Below are 22,169 nucleotides of genomic sequence, written 5' to 3' on the forward strand. Positions count from 1 at the left end.
TCAGATGAATACTCAATGCTTTTTAAAGAAAAAAATAAGAATACACTAAAAGAAGTAGTTATCTGATTATTAAAGTCCACTTTTTCATATTCTGAGGCCAATTAAATGACAATTGATTATATTTGTTATTCTTTCATCTTAAGGTACACCCTCTTTCTGGAGCTAAAATGGCATTGAACAGGCATAACAAAGGAAATCCCTATAAAACTGAAAATTGGATAGGTCAGGATTTTTTCATTTTGACCACAAACAAAAACTATATACTGTATTTTTGCTGTGTATAATGTGCACTTTTCACCCAAATTTTTAGGGAAAAATAAGGATGCACATTATACATGGGTACTACTAATTTCATATCTATATAAATGTTTTTAATTATTTTATTTATGCTTATGCATTAAAAGTGTAACTCTAGAAAATAATAACGATATCTGTATGCAAAATATGGATAGTACATTAGTGGAATATAATCATCAGTTTTGTTTCTAAATATAAATAAATAATTGAATTAAAATTTTAAAATAAAAGATTTCTTTTTGAAAATTTGGTCCACAAATGTGGGGTGTGCTTTATACACAGCAAAATATAGTACTTGTACCAAATTTTGTCTTTCTAGATCATCTCGAAATGTTTTTAAAAGACATGATACACTAACAAGGACACTTGAGTGCTGTTACATTAGATAAATTAGTGATTTCATTTTGTGATTTGTGAAAGAATTGTTTATAATTGTATATTTTACAGAATTGAAAGTGAATGTCAACTTCTAAGAAGGAGAGATTAATCTTAATTAAGTGAAGTTCAAGGCATTATATCTTCAGTGCATTTTGGGAAATAGTTTGTCCTATACCAGTAAATGTTCTGTTTTTAATGGTGTAGTTTTATTGACAGAAATAAAAAAGTATTAGGCAGCTAGTAAGGCACAGTTTTAAGTATAGTTTTTAAATGCATTATTTACAGTAGAATCCATAATATACATCTGTTCATCTAAGTCTAACAAGCTCAGGGTAGGAATAGTATCAGGGTATCAAGTAATCCTGGCAAAGTTCAAAGGAAATGTCTTTTCTGTAAGACTATTATATTCCAAGAAACCAAAGGGTTGAGAAAATTAAAACAGTAACATAATTCAAATATATGTTCTTTTTACTTGAAGATATAATATTAAAATGTTGGGAAGCTTTTCACCTCTTCTTGAAATTTTACACTATTAATAACTGAAGCATTGAGCAAGACAAGGGTGAAGGGGAATATGCATCCAGGTCTTTTCTCATTCCCAAGAATGGTGAAAATGCAGAGTGCTGACTGTATAGCAGGTTATTATTTCCCATCATATTTTTTACATCTCTTGAGTGTTTTGTCTCTAGGATGGATAAAGCAAAAGAGACTTGCCATGGTTTTGACACTTAAAGAAATCATTTGCCCTAGTCTTCACTGTTTCTTACTGAGGCTTGTTTTGCTTTGCTTTGCTTTGCCAGGAGTCCTGCCCATTTCTAACAGCACACTTTACCCATACTTAGACTAAGACTTTTTCCTGGGTGTCCCAAAGTTCATGGGTAGACTGTGCTGCATCTTGTACACTACACCTGCAGGTGCACCACCTGATTCCATTTGCACTTCTTTGACTAACCCAGGTCATGCTCCTCCCTTCCTTGTAGAGCAGAAGTGTCCTCCCTGCCTCCCTGCTGGCCTATTGGGTAGAGCCATCTATGTTTTTCATTGTTTTCCTTTCTCCTCCCTAAGAAAGGAATGCCCTTGGGTTTCCTTCTCACAACTCATATGCCCCACCCTGAATTGAACCAGATTGCCTTCAACTAAGGATTTCCCATATACTTTTCAAGTTATTTATTTACAGTTACCTTAGCTTTCCAGAAAAAATTACTGTAGTCACTCTTTTCTAAAAGAGACTTTCCTCGCCTTGCTGAGTACATGATTTCTTTGGGGAAAAGTCAGACCTGATCCCATAGTGAACTAGAAATGTGGTGGTTGTCACCTTTCCAAATCAACAGGATTATGTGACTGCCAGTGGGCAGTTGTTTTCCACTAGATTCAGGATAAAGACTGGCTCTTATTTAGTACTTATAGCTTATGAGTTCTAAATATCCCTTAAATACCTCTAAAAGTTGGTCTTCCCAGGCACTGAAGCTAATATTTGAAATGGACTGCTTAAATGAGTCATGCAGATGCTGGCATTTCCTTTTCAGGCTGCTCATTGTATCTTTGAATGATTCACACATTAATCTTTAGGGATAAGAAGTTAGCCAGATGGGTTTTTCATCACTCATGTTACCGTATTTTGCCGTGTATAATGTATACTTTTACCCAAATTTTTTAGGGAAAATAAGGAAGCACATTATACATGGGTATAATGAACACATACCATGAGTATAATAATCCCATATATATATGTGCACAAAAACATGGGTGGGCATTATACACAGCAAAATATGGTAAGACCTTGTTTTATGGGAAGCTTTCCCTGGATAACCATACTCACTCTGGATATTCTTTTCCCTTCAACATTTCTGTATGTAATTCATATACCATAGAATATGGCCTTTAATTGTTCCAGAATCATATACTGTGGGACTCTGTTATTAGGATTTTTAAAAATCTTTAACTTAGGGTTGTTATGTGCTTTGGATGAATTGTCCATTTTGTTATTATGATATGACTTTCTCTATCCCTGGTAATACTCTTTACTCTGAAATCTACATTGTCTGATATTAATATATTACCTAACCTTTCTTTCTTTTGATTAGTGTTAGCATAGTACTGTATATCCTGTCTCATCAGTTCTTTGTTCCTTTTCCTTTTATTATATATCATGTCTCTACTTAACTTTTCGAACACATGAAATATAATAACTTTTAATACCCCTACTTGCTAATTTTATCATCTGTCATTGCTAAGTCAGTTTTGATAGATTGATTTTTTTTCTTATGGATCAAATTTTCCTGCTTCTTTGCATGCTGATAAATTTTATTGGATACCACACATGAATTATAACTTGTTGGGTGCTGAATATTTTGGTTTTCCCATGCATATTTTTGAGCATCATTGTGGGAAACAGTTTGGTGATCCTTTAGGGTCTTGCTTATAAGATTTCATAGGCAAGACTAGAGCAGTATTCAGTCTAGGGCTCATGTTTTTTTCTGATGCTGAGGCAAGACCGTTCTGAGTTTTCAACCCAGTGTCCTGTCAGTTATGAGGTTTTCCAGTTTGGCTGGTTCTGTTCCCAGCCGTGCCTGAGCCCAGGCACTATTATCTCTAATATTTGCTTCCCCCACCTCCCGCCCCTGATCAGTACTCTGCTGAATACTAAGAGGTAGCCCTCGGCAGATCTGCAGAGCTCTCTCTGCCTAGCTCTCCCCGTCTGCTACTCTGTCCTGCAAATGCTGGCTCCCTTGGTCTTTCTGGACCCCAGCTCTAGCTCTCAGTTCCAGAGCTCCCCAGACTCTGCCTGCATTCCTGTTCCTGGGCCGCAGTAAGCTGGGCGATGATAGGGCTCACTTTATTTCTTATCTCTTGGGGATCACTGTCCTTGGTTGCCTGATGATCATTGTCTTAATAATGTTCACATATGTTGTCCATTTTTTGGTTAAGTCCCTAATCTGCATCTCGGCCAGAAGTCGTCTCCAGAATCATCTACTATAAATAGTCTGTATCCCCAACTAGATTATAGATCCCCAAAGGGAAGGATCTCTTATTTAATGCTTATGGTGTTTTTCTAGCTCATTCTCTAGTATACACAAACTCTGTAAACATTTGTGGAATATTTACTGATGATCGATCATATTGCAGTATTGGGCAGGTGTTGTATGTGTCATTGGGCCAACAAATACCTTTCCAGGATCCTCCCCCTCATCCTTTAGTTTGGTTAATTTGACGTTTGTGTGCTTCTTTTCAAAAGGTATATCCCAAGGCCCACTGTGGCAATTATAGTGGTCTACTTGCCTTAAATCTTACCTGGAACAAGGTAGCTTATAAATATACAAACCTTAAAATTAGGGCCTTTCTCCTCTGTGAGGAGGAAATAACAAAGAGCCGTCTCTGTTTTTAGTTTTTATACTTTAGGTACTCAGCAACGATGGGAGCTATGACTTAAGACATTCTTAACATTGTGATAGCTATAACTTGAAATCAGAGCAAAAGCGATAACTAGTGAAGAAAAGTCCTGGCAATAAAATTAGCACAGTTCGTAATATCTCTTACTGATTTTGGAACAAAGATTAGGATCTTGGCAAGATATTCCTTTCCCTCTCCCCTCTTGGCACAGACATGGGTTTGGATAAATGCCATGCATTTCAGCTATTAGTATATGAATTCTTATCTCGGTTCCTTCTGTTTCCTTAGCTGCCATTTTATAGTTGCAGAAACATTTCTGAACTATTTTAACATTTTTAGCAACCAAGAGTCATAGCCCTGTTTTTGTTTGTCTTGTTTCCTTTGTGGGGCGGAACATGTCATTCATATTTGTCAGAGATTTTTTTCTGATCTAGTCACTGTTTATTTTCATATTTTGCAGCAATGTAAAGAACCATAATTTCAGTATAAAAAAAAAAAAACAATGTTAGCCCTGGCTGGTGTGGCTCAGTGGATTAAGTGCTGGCCTGCAAGCTGAAAGGTCACAGGTCGGGTTCCCGTTTGGGGTGTGTGCATGGCTTGCAGGCCAGTGTTTATCTTCCTCTCTTTCCCCTCCCTTCTCCTCTCTCTAAAAATAAGTAAATAAAATCTTTTAAAAAAATTCCAGTGTTAGACTTTGCTATCTTGAATAAGGAAATTAAAATCATTTAAATAGTATGTTGTCTGCTGAAGAATAAAAGTATTTTCTCAGACATTGTGTTATTTTCAAATAAATACAAATATAATAGTTATAAGTTAGAGGGGGTTGACCGTATTTCAAGGAGAGGAAAAGTAAAATTGGATCAATACAGGATAACTCATCCTAATCTTTTCTTTAAGGTTTTATTTATTTTATTTTTAAGAGAAGGGAAGGGAAAGACAGAAAGAGAGAGAAACATCAATGTGTGGTTGCCTCCCGAGTGCTCCACTGGGGACCCAGCGCACAACCCAGGCATGTGCCCTAGCCTGGGAAGCAAACCAGTGACCCTTTGATTCAGAGGCTGGCCCTTAACCACCGAGCCACACCAGCCAGGGCTCATCCTAATCTTTTTCAGAGCTATTATACAAATAAGTGCTTATCAACTGAGTAGGTAAGAATTAGAACCATAAAAGAACTTTTTCAAGAATATCCATGCCTAGCCAGTCCTCACTCTCTGAATTTAAGAACTGCTATTATAGATAACTTGGTAGTGTCTGATTTTCAGTTCTGGGTTGCTATTTTGTTTTGGAACTCTCTCCCCCCCCCCACACACCCTTCACACACACACACACAATTCCAGGGGAAATAACAATAAAGAATTAACATGTGTCTATTATGTTTACTATATACCAGTTCCCTTATATATGTTAAGTCATTATATCACCATGAAATTGAGATTTCTATAAGTAATAATCCATAATTTGAAAAATCACATAAGAAGCAAAATGATCTTAATGAAATGGAATACCAATAAGTGTGTTAATAGATGGTTTTGGATAAAAACAGTATCAGATTTGCCCATTTTCCTACCCTCTGCAGAAACACAGGCACACTGTACATAATACTTCCACATCCAATAAGAAGCCCCACATTTCACACGTCCCACAAGACCCTGAGAGCAGAAATCAAATTAACGATTAAGAAGGAAGATCTATTCATCGATGTTTCATAGTAATTAAGATTTTTAACTTAAACCTAATTAATATAAGACTGATTTAAATGAACACGTTTAGAAAGGTATTTTCTGTTACATGGGTTCAATCCAACAGTTTGCTAATTATGTCTTTCCCAAGAAAACTTCTGGTTTTGACTAAGAAACACAAAGGTGCTGTCTGGCTGAATGTTGTCTCAGAGAATTATCTTTTTATTTTTTCTTTGCATTTTTAGGGGTCCAAACACGAATTTACTTAGGATGACCAAAACAAACCCATGTTTAATACATTGGCTCCATGGTGGTGTTTCCTTTTTTTTTTTAACATCGTTATTAAAATGCAATCCACATCATAAAATTTATCCCTTTAAAGTGTACAGTTCAATGGTGTTTCGTACATCCTTAGAGTTGTGCACCTATCATCACAGTCTTCAATTAAGAACGTTTTTCTCATTCCAAAAAGAAACACTGTACCCATTAGCAGTTAACCTCTATTCCTCACTCTAATCTCTAACTGTAAGAAATCACGAGTCTCCTTTTTGTCTCTATAAATTCGCCTACTCTGGACATTTCACATAAATGGAATCATATAGTAGGTATTCATGATTGACTTCTTTCACTTGACATGTTTGGAGTTTCATCCATGTTATAGCATGTATCAATGCTTCATACCTTTTTATGAATGAATATTATTGCATGGATATATCACATTCTGTCTTTCGTCAGTGATGGGCATTTAGATTGTTGATTCATTTTAACTATTATGAATAATGCTGCTATGAACATTTGTGTACGAGTTGTTGTGTAGACATGTTTTTATTTCTTGGGTATATATCTACAAGTGGTGTTGCCGGATCACATGGTAACTATGTTTAATAATTTAGAGAACTGCCTAAGTGTTTTCCGTAGTGGCTGCACCATTTTATATTCCCACCAGCAGTGCATTAGGGTGCCAGTTTTTCCACATCCACACCAACTCTTGTCTTTTTGATTATAGCTATTTTAGTAGGTGTGAAGTGATAGTGTGCTGTGGTTTTGTTTTTCGTTTCCCTGAGAACTAATGATATTGAGCATTTTTTATGTGCTGTCAGACAGCTGAATCTTTGGATGTTTCTTCAATTCCTTTGCCTATTTTAAAATTGGTTTGTCTTTTTATTATTGATTTGCATCAGTCAATCAATACTTATTATCAATAAACATTTTTATATATTCTAGATATGTTACTTATGAGGTATATGATTTGAAAAAATTTTCTCCCATTTTGTAGGTTGTTTCTTCACTTTTTCTTTTTAAGATTTATTTTTAGACAGGGGGAGGGAGGGAGAAAAAAGAAGAAACATCCATGTGTAGTTGCATCTCTAGTGCCCCCCTCCTGGGGACCTGGCCGGCAACCCAGGCATGTGCTCTGACTGGGAATCGAACCTGCAACCCTTTGGCTTACAGGCTGGTGCTCAGTCCACTGAGCCACGCTGTCACAGGTGGGCACAGGTAACCAGGTTCTTAGTGATTGGGACAAAGAATTGAACCGAACACCCAGAGTTCATAGAAGAGGACATGGAAGCAGGCCAACTCCAAGCAGAGATTGACCTTATGGGCTGGAGGGACTTTATGCTTATAGGGCGGATCCTCCCTGGCTAGTTTTGGTGGGCTTTTACTGAGTATATACAAGTAGTTGCATTACTTTAAAGCTACTGCGTTTGTGGTTTCCCATGATCCTCCCCGATTGGCCACCAGGGAAGAGGGGGTCCCACAATGCTACGGAATTAATCCCCGTTTCTCCTGGGGTCCCCCTGTACTAGGTTCACCTTTCCCTAAGCCAGAGAATTATAGCTCTCCATGCTAGAGATTGATGAAAAAGAAAAGAGTTATTTATTCAAGTTATACAGACTAAAAGTAATGACTTAATGTCTTTGTTAAAATCCCAAAGTCCCTTGAAACACCCACAAACACACACAGTCCTTCCTTCCCCCTTTGCCCAGTCTGGAGTACCGTATCTCAGGAAAAGAAATAGAAGTCCGTGGCTTAGGCAGCTCTCGGTTTTTCCTAGTAATTTGTGCTCAGCTGGCAGGCCTTCCTTAGTTCCCAGCACTATTGACTGTGTTGCCAGGATCTCCAGCTGAAGCCGCGTGGTGATGGCGGTGGCAGCAGCAGCACCACTGAGAGGGCTAACACGGAGCTCATCGTGTCCTGGCCAGAGCAGGTGGCTGCGAGGTTGGCTGAACCCGAGCGGTGAGAGCGCGGGCGCAGCATGTGGAGGCCTGGTGGTGGCTGCGGCGGCCGGGCAGTGATCCGGTGCTCCTGAGTCACTTACTGGTGGCCCCTTCTCTCGGCCGCAGCTGCAGAGCCGGCTGGGGCTCGGAGCTGCAGGCGGCTGCATAGCTGGTGGTGTCTATGGCAGGGCAGGCGGCGATGGAGACTCCCGTCCTGTCCACACCGGCCCCTGCCCCCTTCTCACATGGCTGCAGGAGTTTCCAGTTAGCCAAAACCACATGGATCTCTCTTCAATGGCCGCCAAGTCTGGGTTTTAAATCCCCGCTCCAATCTTCCTCTGCAGCCCCATTTCCGACTCCTCCCACACTCGGGTTCACATGCCAGAACTCATATCCTTTCAGCTTTACTGGGCTGCCATCATGAGTCTGGGCAGGCGTGGCCCCATGTCATGGAGCCAATCTTCTTTGAGCTCCCACGCAGGCGCTGTAACTCGGGGGACCTGCCCCCAGTTACATCTTGGTGGGGAAGTTACTTCCATTCCCCTGGCTCAGAGCTGATTACAGCTATTTAACATATCTACGCAACCAGTTAAAGGCTATAGATATGTTAAATGACCACGCCAGAGGGTAGCTGCAAGGCTGCTGCTATGTGAAACAGCTCTCAATGGCTCTGTTCCATTTGTCCCTTCCCCCAACCCACACCTGGGGAGTGGGGGTGAGGACATCTTAAAATCACCTAGACACCTTGAGTTCTGAACTCCATTATAAATCCTTCTTTTGGGCACCCTTTGGCTGCACCCTCCTACAACGCCAGCTGGGGTATTTCTTCACTCTTTTGATGGTGTTACAGAACAAACAAGGGGGGGGCCTGAAACGATATAAAGAAGCCCCCAGGTCCATTATGTCCGCCGCCAGAGGAAAGACGTCTCTCAATGCCAAAGATTTGTGAAAAGGAAAGGAAACGTTTATTTAATGCTATACAAACTTAAAGTAGGGACCTAATGTCTTCACCAAAAATCCTAAAGTCCCTTAAAGCACCCACAAACAGACAAGGCCTTCCTTCCTTCCCCCTTTGCCCAGTCCAGAGTACCGTATCTCCTAAAGCTGCAGGGGTCCTCACTCTGGCAAGGGCACGCGGTCCTCTCTCCCCGGGCCACGGAGTCCCCACTCTGCCAGAGCTGCGTGGTTCTCTCCCTCAGGGCCGCGAGAGTCTTCACTTTGCTAAAGCTGTGTGGTTCTCTCTTGCAGGGCTGCACATGGTTCTCCCCCCTCTAATGGCTGCCGCGTCTCGGTTTAAATCCCAGCACCAATCTTCCTCTGAAGCCCCATTTCCGGCTCCTCTCACAAATGGCTACAGCTGCCAGATTCTGGGCAGGTGTGGCCCTGTGGTGTGGAGCCAATTATCTCCAGGCTCTTCTGGATCTTATTACAGATCCCTATTTGAGGCTCCCCTCTTGGCTGCACCCTGTTACGATGGTAACATTTGTTCCACAAAAGTTTTTCATTTCTATATAGTCCAGTTTATCTACTTTTCCTTTCATTGCTTGTGCTTTTATTGTTAAATCTAAAAAACTATTGCCTAACTCAAGGTTATGGAGATTTATTCTTGCATTATTTTCTAGAAGTGTTATAGTTTAAACTTTTAAATTTAGGTCTGTAATCAATTTTGAATTAAAGTTTTGTATGGCGTGAAATACAGGGATCCAACTTCATTGTTTTACATGTAGCTACCCAGTTGTCCCAGCACCATTTGTTGAAAAGATGATTCTTTCTCAATTGAATTGTGTTGGTACCCTTGTAGAAATTCAGTTGACCTTAAATATAACAGTTTGTTTCTGGGCTCTTGATTCTTTTTCATTGATCTAAATGTCTTTCCTTGTGCACCATACACTGTCTTGATTACAGTAGCTTTATTAAGTTTTGGAATTGGGAAGTGTGAGTTCTTCAACTGTGTTCTTCTTTTTCAAGATGATTTGGCCATTCTTGATACCTTGGGTTTCCACGTGAATTATTCATCACCTTGTCACTTTATGCAGATAATCAGCTAAGATATGTTAAGGGTTTGTTCAAGTCTATCAGTCAATTTTGAGGGAGCCTCTTAGTGTAAGGTTTTCTTAGACCCCGCTGAGGAAATAAACAGCCAATTAGCCATGGAAACAGGCAGATGAGCTTTATTTTGGAAGTTTGTGCTCCCGGGCGACATTTTCCCTCGCCCAGAGAAGGGGCTAAGAAAAGACTGTGTGGGAGAAGGGAAAGGGTGGGAGTTTTATATGGCTTGACTTCGCACGGGAGCCAAAGATTGGTTCTTGGTGAACAAAGAAGCAACTTAGCATTGGTGGCTCCTGGTCTGATGTCAGTCACCTCTTCTGGGTCAGAGTTCAGTCACCATATTACTTGTAGTCCAAACGGTGGCCATATTTGTAGTCCAAAATGCTAATTGTAACTAGATTCCCACTTGTCCTACCCAGCCCATCCTGACACTTAGATTTTGTATTCTTAGTGCTAAACTTAAGTTCTACCTATTTTATCCTTTCTTACAAAATTAATTATCTTTATTTTTAATTTTTATAATTGGATTTTATATGTACACATTAAAAGATAATTCTTATACTGTATTAGTGTTAAACTAACCATGAAGAAATATGAAGTTATTACTTTTTTGTACTGTTACAAGTATAGCATTGTGTATAGACTAACTACCTCCACAACACAAATCTCTGTGCAGAGAAAATATAGAGGAAGGTCAGGAGAGCCCTTTTGGAGCTGTATTAAAAAAGAGAGAGAACGAAATTCTTTATCGTGGGACAATTTTCATAAGCCCTTAGAAATTTTGTTTTGTTGTTTTTTTCTGATGAGATTTATTTTGTAAGTATTAGCAAAAGTTTATGTATGAAGAAAACTTAGATATGAATAATAACTGCATGGAATATGGGTGAGGATTACAAAAATAAATACTTTAGATTTTTATAATGCTTTAGATTCCACTGGTCCCTAGAATAAGACACAGGCAGCTATTCAATAGTCTGTGTGGTTTTGTTTAGTAAGCAAATGACATGATCCAGTGGTACTTGACCTTTGCTGCTGTGCATTAGAGTCCCTAGAGCACTTGTGAAAATCCAGGCATCCCTTACAGCACACCAGATCAATTAAATCAGGATCTCTGAGGCTGGGACTTGGCCATCAGAACTTTTTAAGTTCCCTGGATGAATCTAATGTCCAGCCACCACTGAAACCACTGCCGCAAATGTCCACAGATGCACAAGAGATTGCACGCAGGAAAATGTATTTATCCTGAAATGGCAATTTAAGGTCTACCACCTGATTTATTTGCCACTAATAATATCAGCCACTGTGAAAAGTACTTTGGAATTATCAAGGTATAATGATTTGAATTTGCCTTCATGAACCAATAATAAGGATTATAATCACCAGAACTCTAAAATTTTGCACTGAGAAGATCATTTCTGCATACCACCATGTAGACAGGCATTTATTTGAGGGGGAAAGTCCACTGCTAAAGAGCTTTAAGTTTGAACCCTGACTGGTGTGGCTCAGTGGATTGTACATCATTCTGCAGACCAAAAGGTCACTAGTTCGATTCCCAGTCAAGGTTGTGGGCCAGGTCCCTGGTTAAGGGCATGTGAGAGACAACCAATGGAGGCTTCCTTTCCTCTCTTTCTCCCTCCCTTCCCTCTCTCTAAAAATTTTTTTTTAAAAAGTAAAGTTTTAAAGCCATCAATTTATTGAAAGAAGCATTGGGTTAAGAGTTTGAGAATTTGTGTTCTAGTGTTTGCTCTGCTGTGTAACTTTAAACTTTAAATTATACTTTATAAAAGCAGTAATGGAACTGGAAGTGACCCCTAAATTATTTACTCAACAAAGTGGATGGCCTACTGTGTGCTCAAGTGATAGTTGCACAACTCTTAAGAACACTGAAAAACTCCCCAAAACAGAAGACAGACAAAATATAGAATATGTAAGTATAGCTATAGCAAAATGTTCAGGGAATTAAGGGAGCACAGAACTGTAGTTCATCAGGTTCGACATTGAGACAAATGTATTCCTTCACAGGCCCCTTCTTCCCTACTAGCAGAATTCATCTCTGAAATACACTGAAAATGCCAGATGCTTACTTTCCTAGCCATCCTTACAACTGGGGCTTGGTTGTGTGACCCAGACCTGTTTTGTAACACTAGGGGAGAAACCTACCAGACAGTTTTCTTTATAGAGTTGACAATTGAGAGAGTGCCCTTCCTTCCTCCCTCCCTCCCTTCCTTCCTTCCTTTTTTCCTTTCTTCCTTCCGGTCCTAGCCTTGTTGCATGATGACCTGCATGCAACAGGTCCTTACTTAGCATAACAAAGCTTATCTTGAGGCTGATGGGTTAGGAACAAAGGCATTATAGCCAAAAAGAAAAATGAACAGAGCCTGGATCTTTAATGTCAACATTGAGCTGCTGAGCAGCCACATACCTGGGGACCTACTAAGTGAGGTAAAAATACTTATGGTTTGAACCCTTGCTCCTTTAATAGTAGTCTGTGGATTAGCAGTATCTGCATCACCTGGGAGGTTGATTAGACCTGCAGAATCTCAGCGTTCACCTCAGACCTGCCTTAATAAGATCCCTAAGGGAATGAGATGCACATTAAAGCTTGAGAATCAACAGCTTAAACACTTTTAATTGGGTATTTTGTTATGTGTAGTTAAAAACATCCCAGATGAAAGAAGGTGAAGGGATTAGTCCAAAACATCTATGCATGACCCACAGACACAGACAAGCCATGTGGTGATGGCCAGTGCGAGGAGGGGCAGGGACTGGGTGGAGGTGGGCAAAGGGTGGAAGAATGGGGACATCTGTAATAGTCTCAACAACAAAAATAAAGTTTTTGAAAAGTCCTTATTAATAGGAATACATTACAGATTGACCAAATGCCATTTTTTAAATAAGAAAATCCTTGATCAGAAAGACTTTTGATTCAGATGTAGAAAGTTGCAAAAGACTTGTTATTCTCACGTTAACAACCAGAACAAGCAGTTTACTCATGTTTGTTTAAGAAAAAAAACCTATCCGAGAACTTGAGGACACAAATCTAAATAATTCCAGAAAGTGACAAGCCCTTCATAAGAGGTATGAAGAGATGAGGAATTTTTAAGAGCCAAATAGAAATGCTAAAAATAAAAAATATAATATCAGAAATTAAGATCCTTTAGATGGGTTTAACAAAAAATACCTGACCAGCCTTGGCCAGATTCCTGGGAGCAGTTTATATTGTTTGGATCGTGGAAGGGTTCCTTGTTTACACTAACTGATACTTACCTTGAACAAGAAGTATGCAGCTCACCACACTAATTATGAGCCCACAAACACTCCTTTTGATGGAGCACTGCGTAGATTCATCAGGCCACATATTCTCACCTGTTTCCCTGGTAGGTTCCTGATAGAGAACAAAATAACTGGCACTTCTGTGAATCCATACATAGGCCTTTCCGTATTGTTTAGTTAGAATTGTCACCTGTCTTGGGAGAGAAACTAGAGGCAACCTGGGTAATGGAGTCCCTCCCGTGTGTGAATGCCTCTTGTTTGTTGAGCTTGTGCTGCAGCTTTATCATCATCATTTACTATTCTCTTAATATTTTTAACCTTGCATTGAACGTGTAGTAATAAAATACTGATTTTCACATAATAAATACTCTCGGTTTCTAGAATAACTAGTTTCTTAATAGGTAACCTTGTTAGTATTCATCAAGCCATAGGAACAATGATGAAAAGTTTCAGACAGCCACTCAGGACATGCAGGAATTTCTTTACAGTTACAACCTGAATCTCTGGAATTCTACTTCTGCCATCCCCCAAGGGACTAGAATAATTTGTTGCTTAAGAATAAAAAAGTAAATTTTCTTTTAATCTTTTTAAAGGTTTATAGATTTTTTTATTCCTTTATTAATTATCTTTTGATTCAGTAAAGTAACTCACTCATAATTACTCCAAAAAGAGCCTATTTATATTTTTACAAAATGGGAAAGTTTCTTAGGTTTTTTTCCTCCAACTTTTATGGTATTACCCTGGAAACATAAATGTATATTGAAGATGAAACTAACTTATTGTAGATGTTAATCTTGACTTTTTATTTTAGATTCGGTTGCACATACTTTTAATAATTTTTGTTAGAAGAGTGAAATGCTAATGGGTTTATAGCAGTAATAAATTAACAGACCACTTTATTTTACAGGGAAAAGATTTATCCCTAAACAGAAGCCTATACAGACTCTTGCAGAAGAAAAAGTATCTCTTGATCCAGAATTAGAAGAAGCTTTGACAACTGCTTCTGATACAGAACTGTGTGACCTTGCAGGTATCTCCTAAAACACATTGATTTGTGAGTGGGTGTGGAGGGGAGGGGAATACCAGCACACACCTGTATACACCTGTATACATTATGCAAATGCTTCCTTAGCCCAGCAAAGTGCTGTTGGATCAGTGACCACATATTTGGCTTTATTTCCTATACCCTAAATCTGAAATAAAGAATTTCATTTCTTTATATTTTCTCAGTAGTGAAATTTTTATGTTAATGGAATTTATTGTATTGCTTTACATCTTTTCTCATGTTGCCCATTTTGAAAGTCTTTATAAAAATCTTTCATGAGCCAGTACTCAGCTAGAAGCTGTCTCGTCTGAGCACCAGAAAAGAGTCATCAGGGTTGACTGCTGTCCCATTTTATCAGAAAGAACCAAGGAGGGTAACTGGAAAGCAGATGAGACCGTCAGCCCTGAGCTATACTCATCTCTTTCCCAACCTCTCTAAAGTATACATGGAACTCTCCAAACCTCCGTTATTTTTATCATTGCCAGTTTCTTATAAGGACTAGAATCTTCCCCCATCTGTTCCCACACACCCATTTTCCGAGATAGAAAAATATGACACATGGGAGATCTTAGTCCCAAGTAACCCCAAGAATAACACATTTGAAAGGATCAGTGAGGATTCTCTGGGGAGGACCCAGGAAAAGGACAGTTGAGGTATTAGCCACAGCCATAGCAGGTGTTATATCTGCGGGACAGTGAGGATGGATGGATTTGTAAATTCATCAGAGTGGAATGGGCCAGGGGCACGCTGTAGCTTCTGCCTCATTTTTGCAAAAGTGCATCAAAAACAAAAACCAAATTTATTTCTCCTAAGTGTCATTTTGGGAGTATGCTACTTTAATCTTAAATACGGGAATTCAACTCTACTTTGAGCATTCTACTCTCGGCTAAAATATGAATGTAAATTAATGTGAGAGTTAATGTAAAAATACTGAAGGTTAAGTTGAAAATCTGTATTCTTTTGGATTATGTTGCTAGAAACCTTGTGAGCACAAACAGCAAAAATAGATCATTTTAAATTTTTTTCTTAGCCACCAGATGGAGCTAAGCGTAGATTTACATTTAGAGGTTAGGCTGGCTCCAGCTATGTGTCTCAATTCAGAAATGTGAGGAAATCTAAATTCAGAACTGTGGGGAAAACACAAGGGCATTGATGAAAAAGGGTTGTAGATGATTTTTAATCATGTTGTGTCCCCCTTTCTGGATGCAAAAATGTGTATTTAATTTAATTTTCCAGAGAATGTTAAAATCATTAATAGAAATTTTTGGTTGTAACTGTCTTTTTCTATCTCTATAGCTATTCTTGGGATGCACAATTTGATAACAAATACACAGTTCTGTAATATAGTGGGAAGTAGTAATGGCATTGACCAAGAACATTTTTCAAGTAAGTACTTAACAGTGTTTTGTAAATTCTAGTCCTTTGTTAAATATATTTTGTTTTCTCCATGTAGCAACTTCAGTGTATACATACCAAATGTTGTGTATTTGAATTGGCAACCTAAGAGTCCAGTTAGATGGTATTGATACAGAAAACCATTAAAAATAGAATATTAGATATTTTATACTTAATGAGTCAGCAATTTTAATAGAAACCACTCTCACTTCGCTAATAATACTAATGCTAAACAGGTGAGTGCTAGTCAAACTTGACTTTCGTTTACATTCTTTTTTTCAATGTTACTGGTTTTTAGGAAATTTATAACTGCTGACAGACTACATTATAAAATCAGATTAAGGAGAAACCACAGAACTATTCAACCCCTAAAACTTTTGGTCTGAAGCAAAATATTAAATAGCCCAAAGCAAAGCTTTTTAAAAAATTTATGTGTAGGATGTTTTAAAACTACCAAAGTAATGTATATTTTGTGTAGCACATTTAAAAAATACTTAAATGTGTAAGCAAAGAAGTAAAAGTGTCTATTCATAGCCATCATGCCTTCTATTCCCTGTGCCTGTAACCCTGTTAAGAATTGGGCGTATATCCTTTTGGACTTTGTACAGTGTGTGTATAAACTTATATATATCTGTATGTATAGTCTTGTTTGTTTGTTTACACAAATGGGATCATACTGTAGATATTTCTTATAACTTAATTTTTCAAAAATAATGCTGTTGGCTGATTTTCTGAATGCTGACTGTGGGCCATGTTGTTTGCACAGCTCTTGAATATGAATCGTTCTTATTTAATCCTTGCAGCATTCCATGAAATAGGTATTATTACTACTGTTCTTTATTTGCATGTGAGGGAGCTGAGATTTTAGAATGAGTGAAATAACCAGCTTGAATGTCACACAAAGTGAGTGGTGAGGATTTTAAACCATGCTATATAGTAGCAATTTTCAACTGCTGTGCCACAAGAATTTTAAAAATACCTGACTCATTAGTCAGGGCACTGACCTCTTTCCCTTAGATTCTCAAATTAAAAAGTGACAAGAGCCAATACAACAGTAGCTGTCCTGTGTGAATGAATCAAAATTATGCCTATATTTTTTGTAATATCAGCAAAAAATGTACTTTTTAGAGTGCTGAAGAATTTTAGCAATTAGTTTGTGTGTGCTAAGAGGTATAAAAAGCTGAAAATCACTGCTGTGCAGCATATCTCTTAGCAACGTATCATGTTCCCTGGTTAGCACGTACAGAGCTACCTCACCCAGACATCAGTGTAACACTCCATTTCGTGACTGTGTTATTGTTTGACCTTTCCCCATATTTTTTAACTTTTTGCTGCAGAAATTTTCAAGCAAACATAATAGAAGAGAGAATAATACACGCATCACCTAGTTTTCAGCTCTTTTTGCCAGCCTTGTACCATCTGTTGCCTGCCTCTCTCCTCACCCTTTCTACTTTTCTTTTTTTCTGGAGTATTTTAAAGCAAATCCTGTTCATTTTTTTCCTGGAGTATTTTAAAGCAAATCCTGTTCATTTGTATTACTTTACCCGTAAGTATTTCCATATGTGTCTCTTCCAAATAAATACTTTCCTTTTAACATGCCATTATCACACTTAAAATTGATCATTCCTTCTTATCGTCTGATACCCAGTCCGAGTTCAGATTTTCCCTATTCTCTCAAAAACTTCATTTCACATTGGTTGTTCAAATCAGGATCCAACTAAGGGTCACAGATTGCATCTGGTTTCAGCTTTTCTTAATTTCTTAATAGTTCTCCTCCTCAGCTTCTTCCCCACTTTCTTCATGTCATTTTTAAGAAACTGGGTTATTAAGCCCTGGCTAGTGTGGCTCATTGGATCAAGCTTCGGCTTCCAAGCCGAAAAATCCAAAGGTCACTGGTTTGATTTCTGGTCAGGGCACATGCCTGAGTTGCGTGGCTGGGTCCCCAACAGGGGGCATGTGAGAAACAACCATTTGATGTTTCCCTCCCTCTCTTTCTACATCCCTTCCCCTCTCTCTAAATAAAATAAATAAAATCTTTTTTTTAAAAAAAAAGAACCTGGGTCATTAGTTATGTAGAATGTTCTACATTCTAGATTTGGCTGATTGCAACCAGGTGGTATCCTTTTACATGTTTCTTTATTTCCTATGTTTCTGTAAACTGTTACTTGTTTTCTAGAGTCTTGATGAGATTCAGGTGCAGTTGTTTGGTTTTGTTTTTTTGGTGAGAATGCTTCCTCGGTGGTGATTAAATCACATTAGGAAGCATATCAGGTCTGGTCATACTTCTTTGGGGAATATGTAAAGGGTGTTTAGTGGGTTCAAATTTTGGCAGCCTGATCCATCCATTTAAAGTTCCTTTCACAGTGGTTTCAGCAGCCTATTGATTGGATCCATTTTTTCATTAGGGAGCAAATCTCTAAATACATACATTCTATGGAGTAGGGAAAGAAATCATTTGGCTTTTAGATGTTAGAATTGAGGAAGAATTTGTTCAACTTTCAGTTCAGTGAGGAACCTCTTCTTTACCTACTTGACCTGACATCTTGAAGAAGACTGCCCTGCCGAACTTCAGGGAGCGGGAGCCCGCTCTGTCCTCCTGGCAGAGCTGTGTTAGGAGCTTCTTTGTATGGAATCCAGTCCTGCCTCCTGCCAGTCTGCACTCTTCTAACCCAGCCTTTCAGAACAACCTGAAATTTCTTTTTCCACAAGGTGTAAATCTGAAGACAACAAGCATACTTTCCTTTAAAATGTACTTTCAGGCTACATATATTCAGATCTTTCTACTGTTCTCAGGAAAATACCTTCATCTAAGTCAGTCTCCCAAGGTTGCTGCATGTGTGTGTGTGTTCAAAAAGAACATAGCACTGTTAGAGGGAATTTGCTGGGTGAGTAGCAGTGTACCTTGTCTTAAGATGAGTTTTGCTCCTAAAAGCTTAAAGCTAGAGGAGGGCAAATAGGAATAACTAAGCCAGACAGTGACCCTGTCAGTCTTTCCTTGTCAATTCTTAACATTTTATGGTCATTTGACTCGGAGAGTCTCATGCTAGAGGTATTCTCCCCAGAAAACTTATCCATAAAAGTTTGCCTGTTATAGGTGTTCATAGACCTCCACGCACACATCAGAGCACACATACCTCATTAGAGGGTTCAGGGCTTCCAGGTCCTCTTTCAACTTTGCATAGTTGTGTCCTGGCCGTGTGTGTGGGCATAGTATATGTGGTGAAGGATCGGGGTAGGAGTGAAGGAAGGAAGGAACTTTTGGAATGTCTGCCTCAGTAGCTCTTCTGTGTATTATTACCTCTCTCTGCCTCCCCATCCCGTATTCTACTTCTTCCAAATAGAGAGTCCACCTCTTTCCCATTGTGTCGTCCTCCCCCTGGGATGGAGAGGTATTCTGTCTTCTGTCACCGTATTCTTCTCGTCAAGGCTGTGTTTCTTCAGGTCTGTGATTCTTACTGCCTTTACAGTGATTACTAGTCAGATCTCAAAGAAAATCATGTGAAATGTTAAATAAAAATAATTGGGGCATTGGCCTATGTTATCAAATATGTTCTAGTGGTAAAGATATCTTGTAATACACCAAGAGACAATGAAAATACTCATTTTTGAAGGCTGGTATATTTCAAATAAAATGTTGAATTATTTTTGCTATATATTCACTGAAGTTTTATCTGCACACTTTATGTGCCAACACATAAAGGATTTTGTAGAAATTGTGGGAAGAAACTTCAAATTAGTCCTACTGAATATGTGTGTGTGTGGTGTGTTATCAAGTTAATACATGCATCCATTGTAAATACTACCAACCATGAGACTCTTGCTCTTTTCGTTGGTTACTACAGATGTGGTAAAAGGTGAAAAAATTCTTCCAGTATTTGATGAGCCACCAAACCCAACCAACGTTGAAGAGAGCTTAAAGAGAATTAAAGAAAATGATGTTCATCTTGTTGAAGTTAATTTGAATAATATAAAGGTAGGTGTGCTAAGCAAACAGTTTTGAATTGCTGAGTCAGGTGGATCTAGGATGAGAGTGGGGCAGTCTTGATATAATGTCTTTCTACCTAAAGGGAAAGTTTTTGCTCCTAACGCTGTGGTAACACAGATTCCTCTATATTTCAAAAATTAAAGTAAGATAGTGTTTCCCCGACTTGCCTTCTAGAAGACTCTCATATGAAAACGTGAACTCCACCGAACTGTCAGTGTAACTCTCTGGCTTTCACAGTACTGTCTACTTTTAAAAGCATTTAGTCTTTTGGGTTTTCTTTTTTTAATCAGATTTCCTGAGGTGTGATTTATATATAGTGAAATTCTCCCTTTTCGGTATCCAGTTCTGTGAGTTGTGACAAACGCATCCCTTTGCACAATCACTAGCACAGTCAGGTGTAGAACATGCCACAGCCCTCTGTCCTCATTCTCTGCCTCCAGCTCTAGCCTCTGTGACTGATCTGTTTTTCTCTCCATCATTTTGCTCCAGAATGCATCATTCTTCTCCAGAATGTCATATGAATGGAATCATGTAGTACGTAGCCTTTTAAGTCTGGCATCTTTCAGTTAGCATAATGCCTTTGAGATTGATTCATGTTGTCACCTGTATCAGTAGTTTGTTCCTTTGTATTGTTGAGTAGTGCCCTGTTTGGATATAGTGCAATTTGTTTATCCATTCGTCAGTTGATGGAATATAGGTTGCTTCCAGTTTGGGATAACTATGAATAAAGCCACTATACACATTCACACGCAGTCTTGCCTGAACATGTTTTCATTTCCCTGGAGTTTGAAGCCCGGATTTATCTGAATTAAGGGTAGAGGGAACATCTGGAAATTGTGAGAGCCTAGGGAATAAATCCTCCACACTCCTTTAGTGGGTGTTCCTTCCTGTGGGTGGAGGAAGGAAAGCTTCAGAAAAGTTAATATCCCCATAGCTGGTCATTAATTTTATTCATTCTTTAAAAATTCCGTCTTCATCTCTGTAAATCAGCAGTAATGATCTGAAAACAACCAGGCTACAGGGAATTGAAGTTTTGGGACTAAAGGGGAAAAATTGGTTCCTTCTAGAACTCTGTCTTCCACGTTTCAAGCAGAACAGGGTTAATCTCCCTTAATGCCTTGTAGCTGACACTGAGGGACTAAAAACAGTGTGTCTTCTGCCGTGGGAATCATGATCATTATGGGTGCGCTCCCACGTCTTCCTTTTGTAGGAAGTGGAGCCACTTGGAATACTCAGGTGTTTCTGATAATACTAATAATCAAATGTAGAATAGGAAGAGCTTCAGTAACCTAACTACTGGAGAAATGGTGATAGTATACTCAGCTCGAGGTTGACAGTTTGGGCAAATGTACCATGATGGTGAAGTCAGGTAGATATGGAGGGAGCAGAGTTACTTGTTTTCATTTGTAGACCAACTGTTGTGTGTTTATATAATTCCTGAGAAGATTTTAATGAGAAAGGTAATAACAAATACTTATTTGATTAATGGACTGAATGCCCTGAAAGCTGAAATGTAACTTTTCACATTATTGCCTTTCCAGAATATTCCAATTCCAACCCTAAAAGATTTTGCAAAGGCTTTGGAAACCAACACACATGTGAAGCATTTCAGTCTTGCAGCCACGCGAAGCAATGACCCTGTTGCTATTGTAAGTAAGCTACTTTTTTTTTTAATGTTTCAGTTACCATTGACATTCAATATTAGTTTCAGGTGTACAGCATAGTGGTTAGACACTCATATAACTTAAAGAGTGATCCCCCTGTAAGATGAGTGCCCAGCTGGCACCATACATTAGGTGTTACAATAGTATTGACTATGTCCCCTGTCTTACAACTGCCGATATGTACTTCTTAATCCCTTTACCTTTTTCACCCAAACCCTCAACTTCCCTCCACTCTGGCAACCACCAGTTTATTCTCTGTAAATTAACTACTGATAATATTGAAATTATAACTACATACCAGGGTGTTACAGAGATGGCTAACCCGTGATTTTATGAACAAGATATACTCCCTTTTTTCAATTAATATTTAGCTCTCTGTTAAGCAATACATGATTTACTGCTCTTTTATGTTTTTTCCTGTATTTCCTTTCTACAATTTTTAAAAACAAATGGAGACATGCAATATATGCTATTCTGTAGTTTAATTTTTCACCAACAGTATGTCTTAGAGATATTCTCATATCAGTACATAAAGTTCCACACCAGTTTTTTAACATCTGCAGAAGATTCCATTTATGGATCTATAATGAAGTTGGGTTTTGTCCAATACTTTCCTTTTTCTATTGAGGTGATCATGCTGTTTCTGTCTTTTATTCTATTAATATGGTTTATTAGATTGATTGATTATTGTATGTTAAGTCGCCTTGCATTCCTGGGTTAAAGCCCTCTTGATCATGGTGTGAACCTTTTTTCTTCACTCAGCTCTGAGGACATCACTCACTTTTTTTTTTTTTT

At 38.5% G+C, this 22,169-nt stretch overlaps 1 protein-coding gene across 5 annotated transcripts in view; it reads left to right on the plus strand.

Annotated features, from left to right (window-relative positions):
- TMOD3 (tropomodulin 3) overlaps positions 1-22,169 on the plus strand; it is a 70,834-nt gene that overhangs the window by 35,368 nt on the left and 13,297 nt on the right. For 4 of the 5 annotated variants that reach the window (XM_045822384.1, XM_045822387.1, XM_045822386.1 and 1 more), the window contains exons 4-7: positions 14,193-14,315; positions 15,627-15,716; positions 19,568-19,698; positions 21,252-21,359. In XM_045822384.1, the coding sequence (XP_045678340.1) occupies positions 14,193-14,315; positions 15,627-15,716; positions 19,568-19,698; positions 21,252-21,359 (452 nt within the window). Of the gene's footprint in view, positions 1-14,190; positions 14,316-15,626; positions 15,717-19,567; positions 19,699-21,251; positions 21,360-22,169 lie in introns of all 5 variants that reach the window. The other variant, XM_045822388.1, reaches the window with a different exon arrangement.

Source organism: Phyllostomus hastatus, unplaced genomic scaffold (genome assembly GCF_019186645.2).
Source record: "Phyllostomus hastatus isolate PE091 unplaced genomic scaffold, TTU_PhHast_1.1 phas_scaffold_501, whole genome shotgun sequence".
NCBI lineage: Eukaryota > Metazoa > Chordata > Mammalia > Chiroptera > Phyllostomidae > Phyllostomus > Phyllostomus hastatus.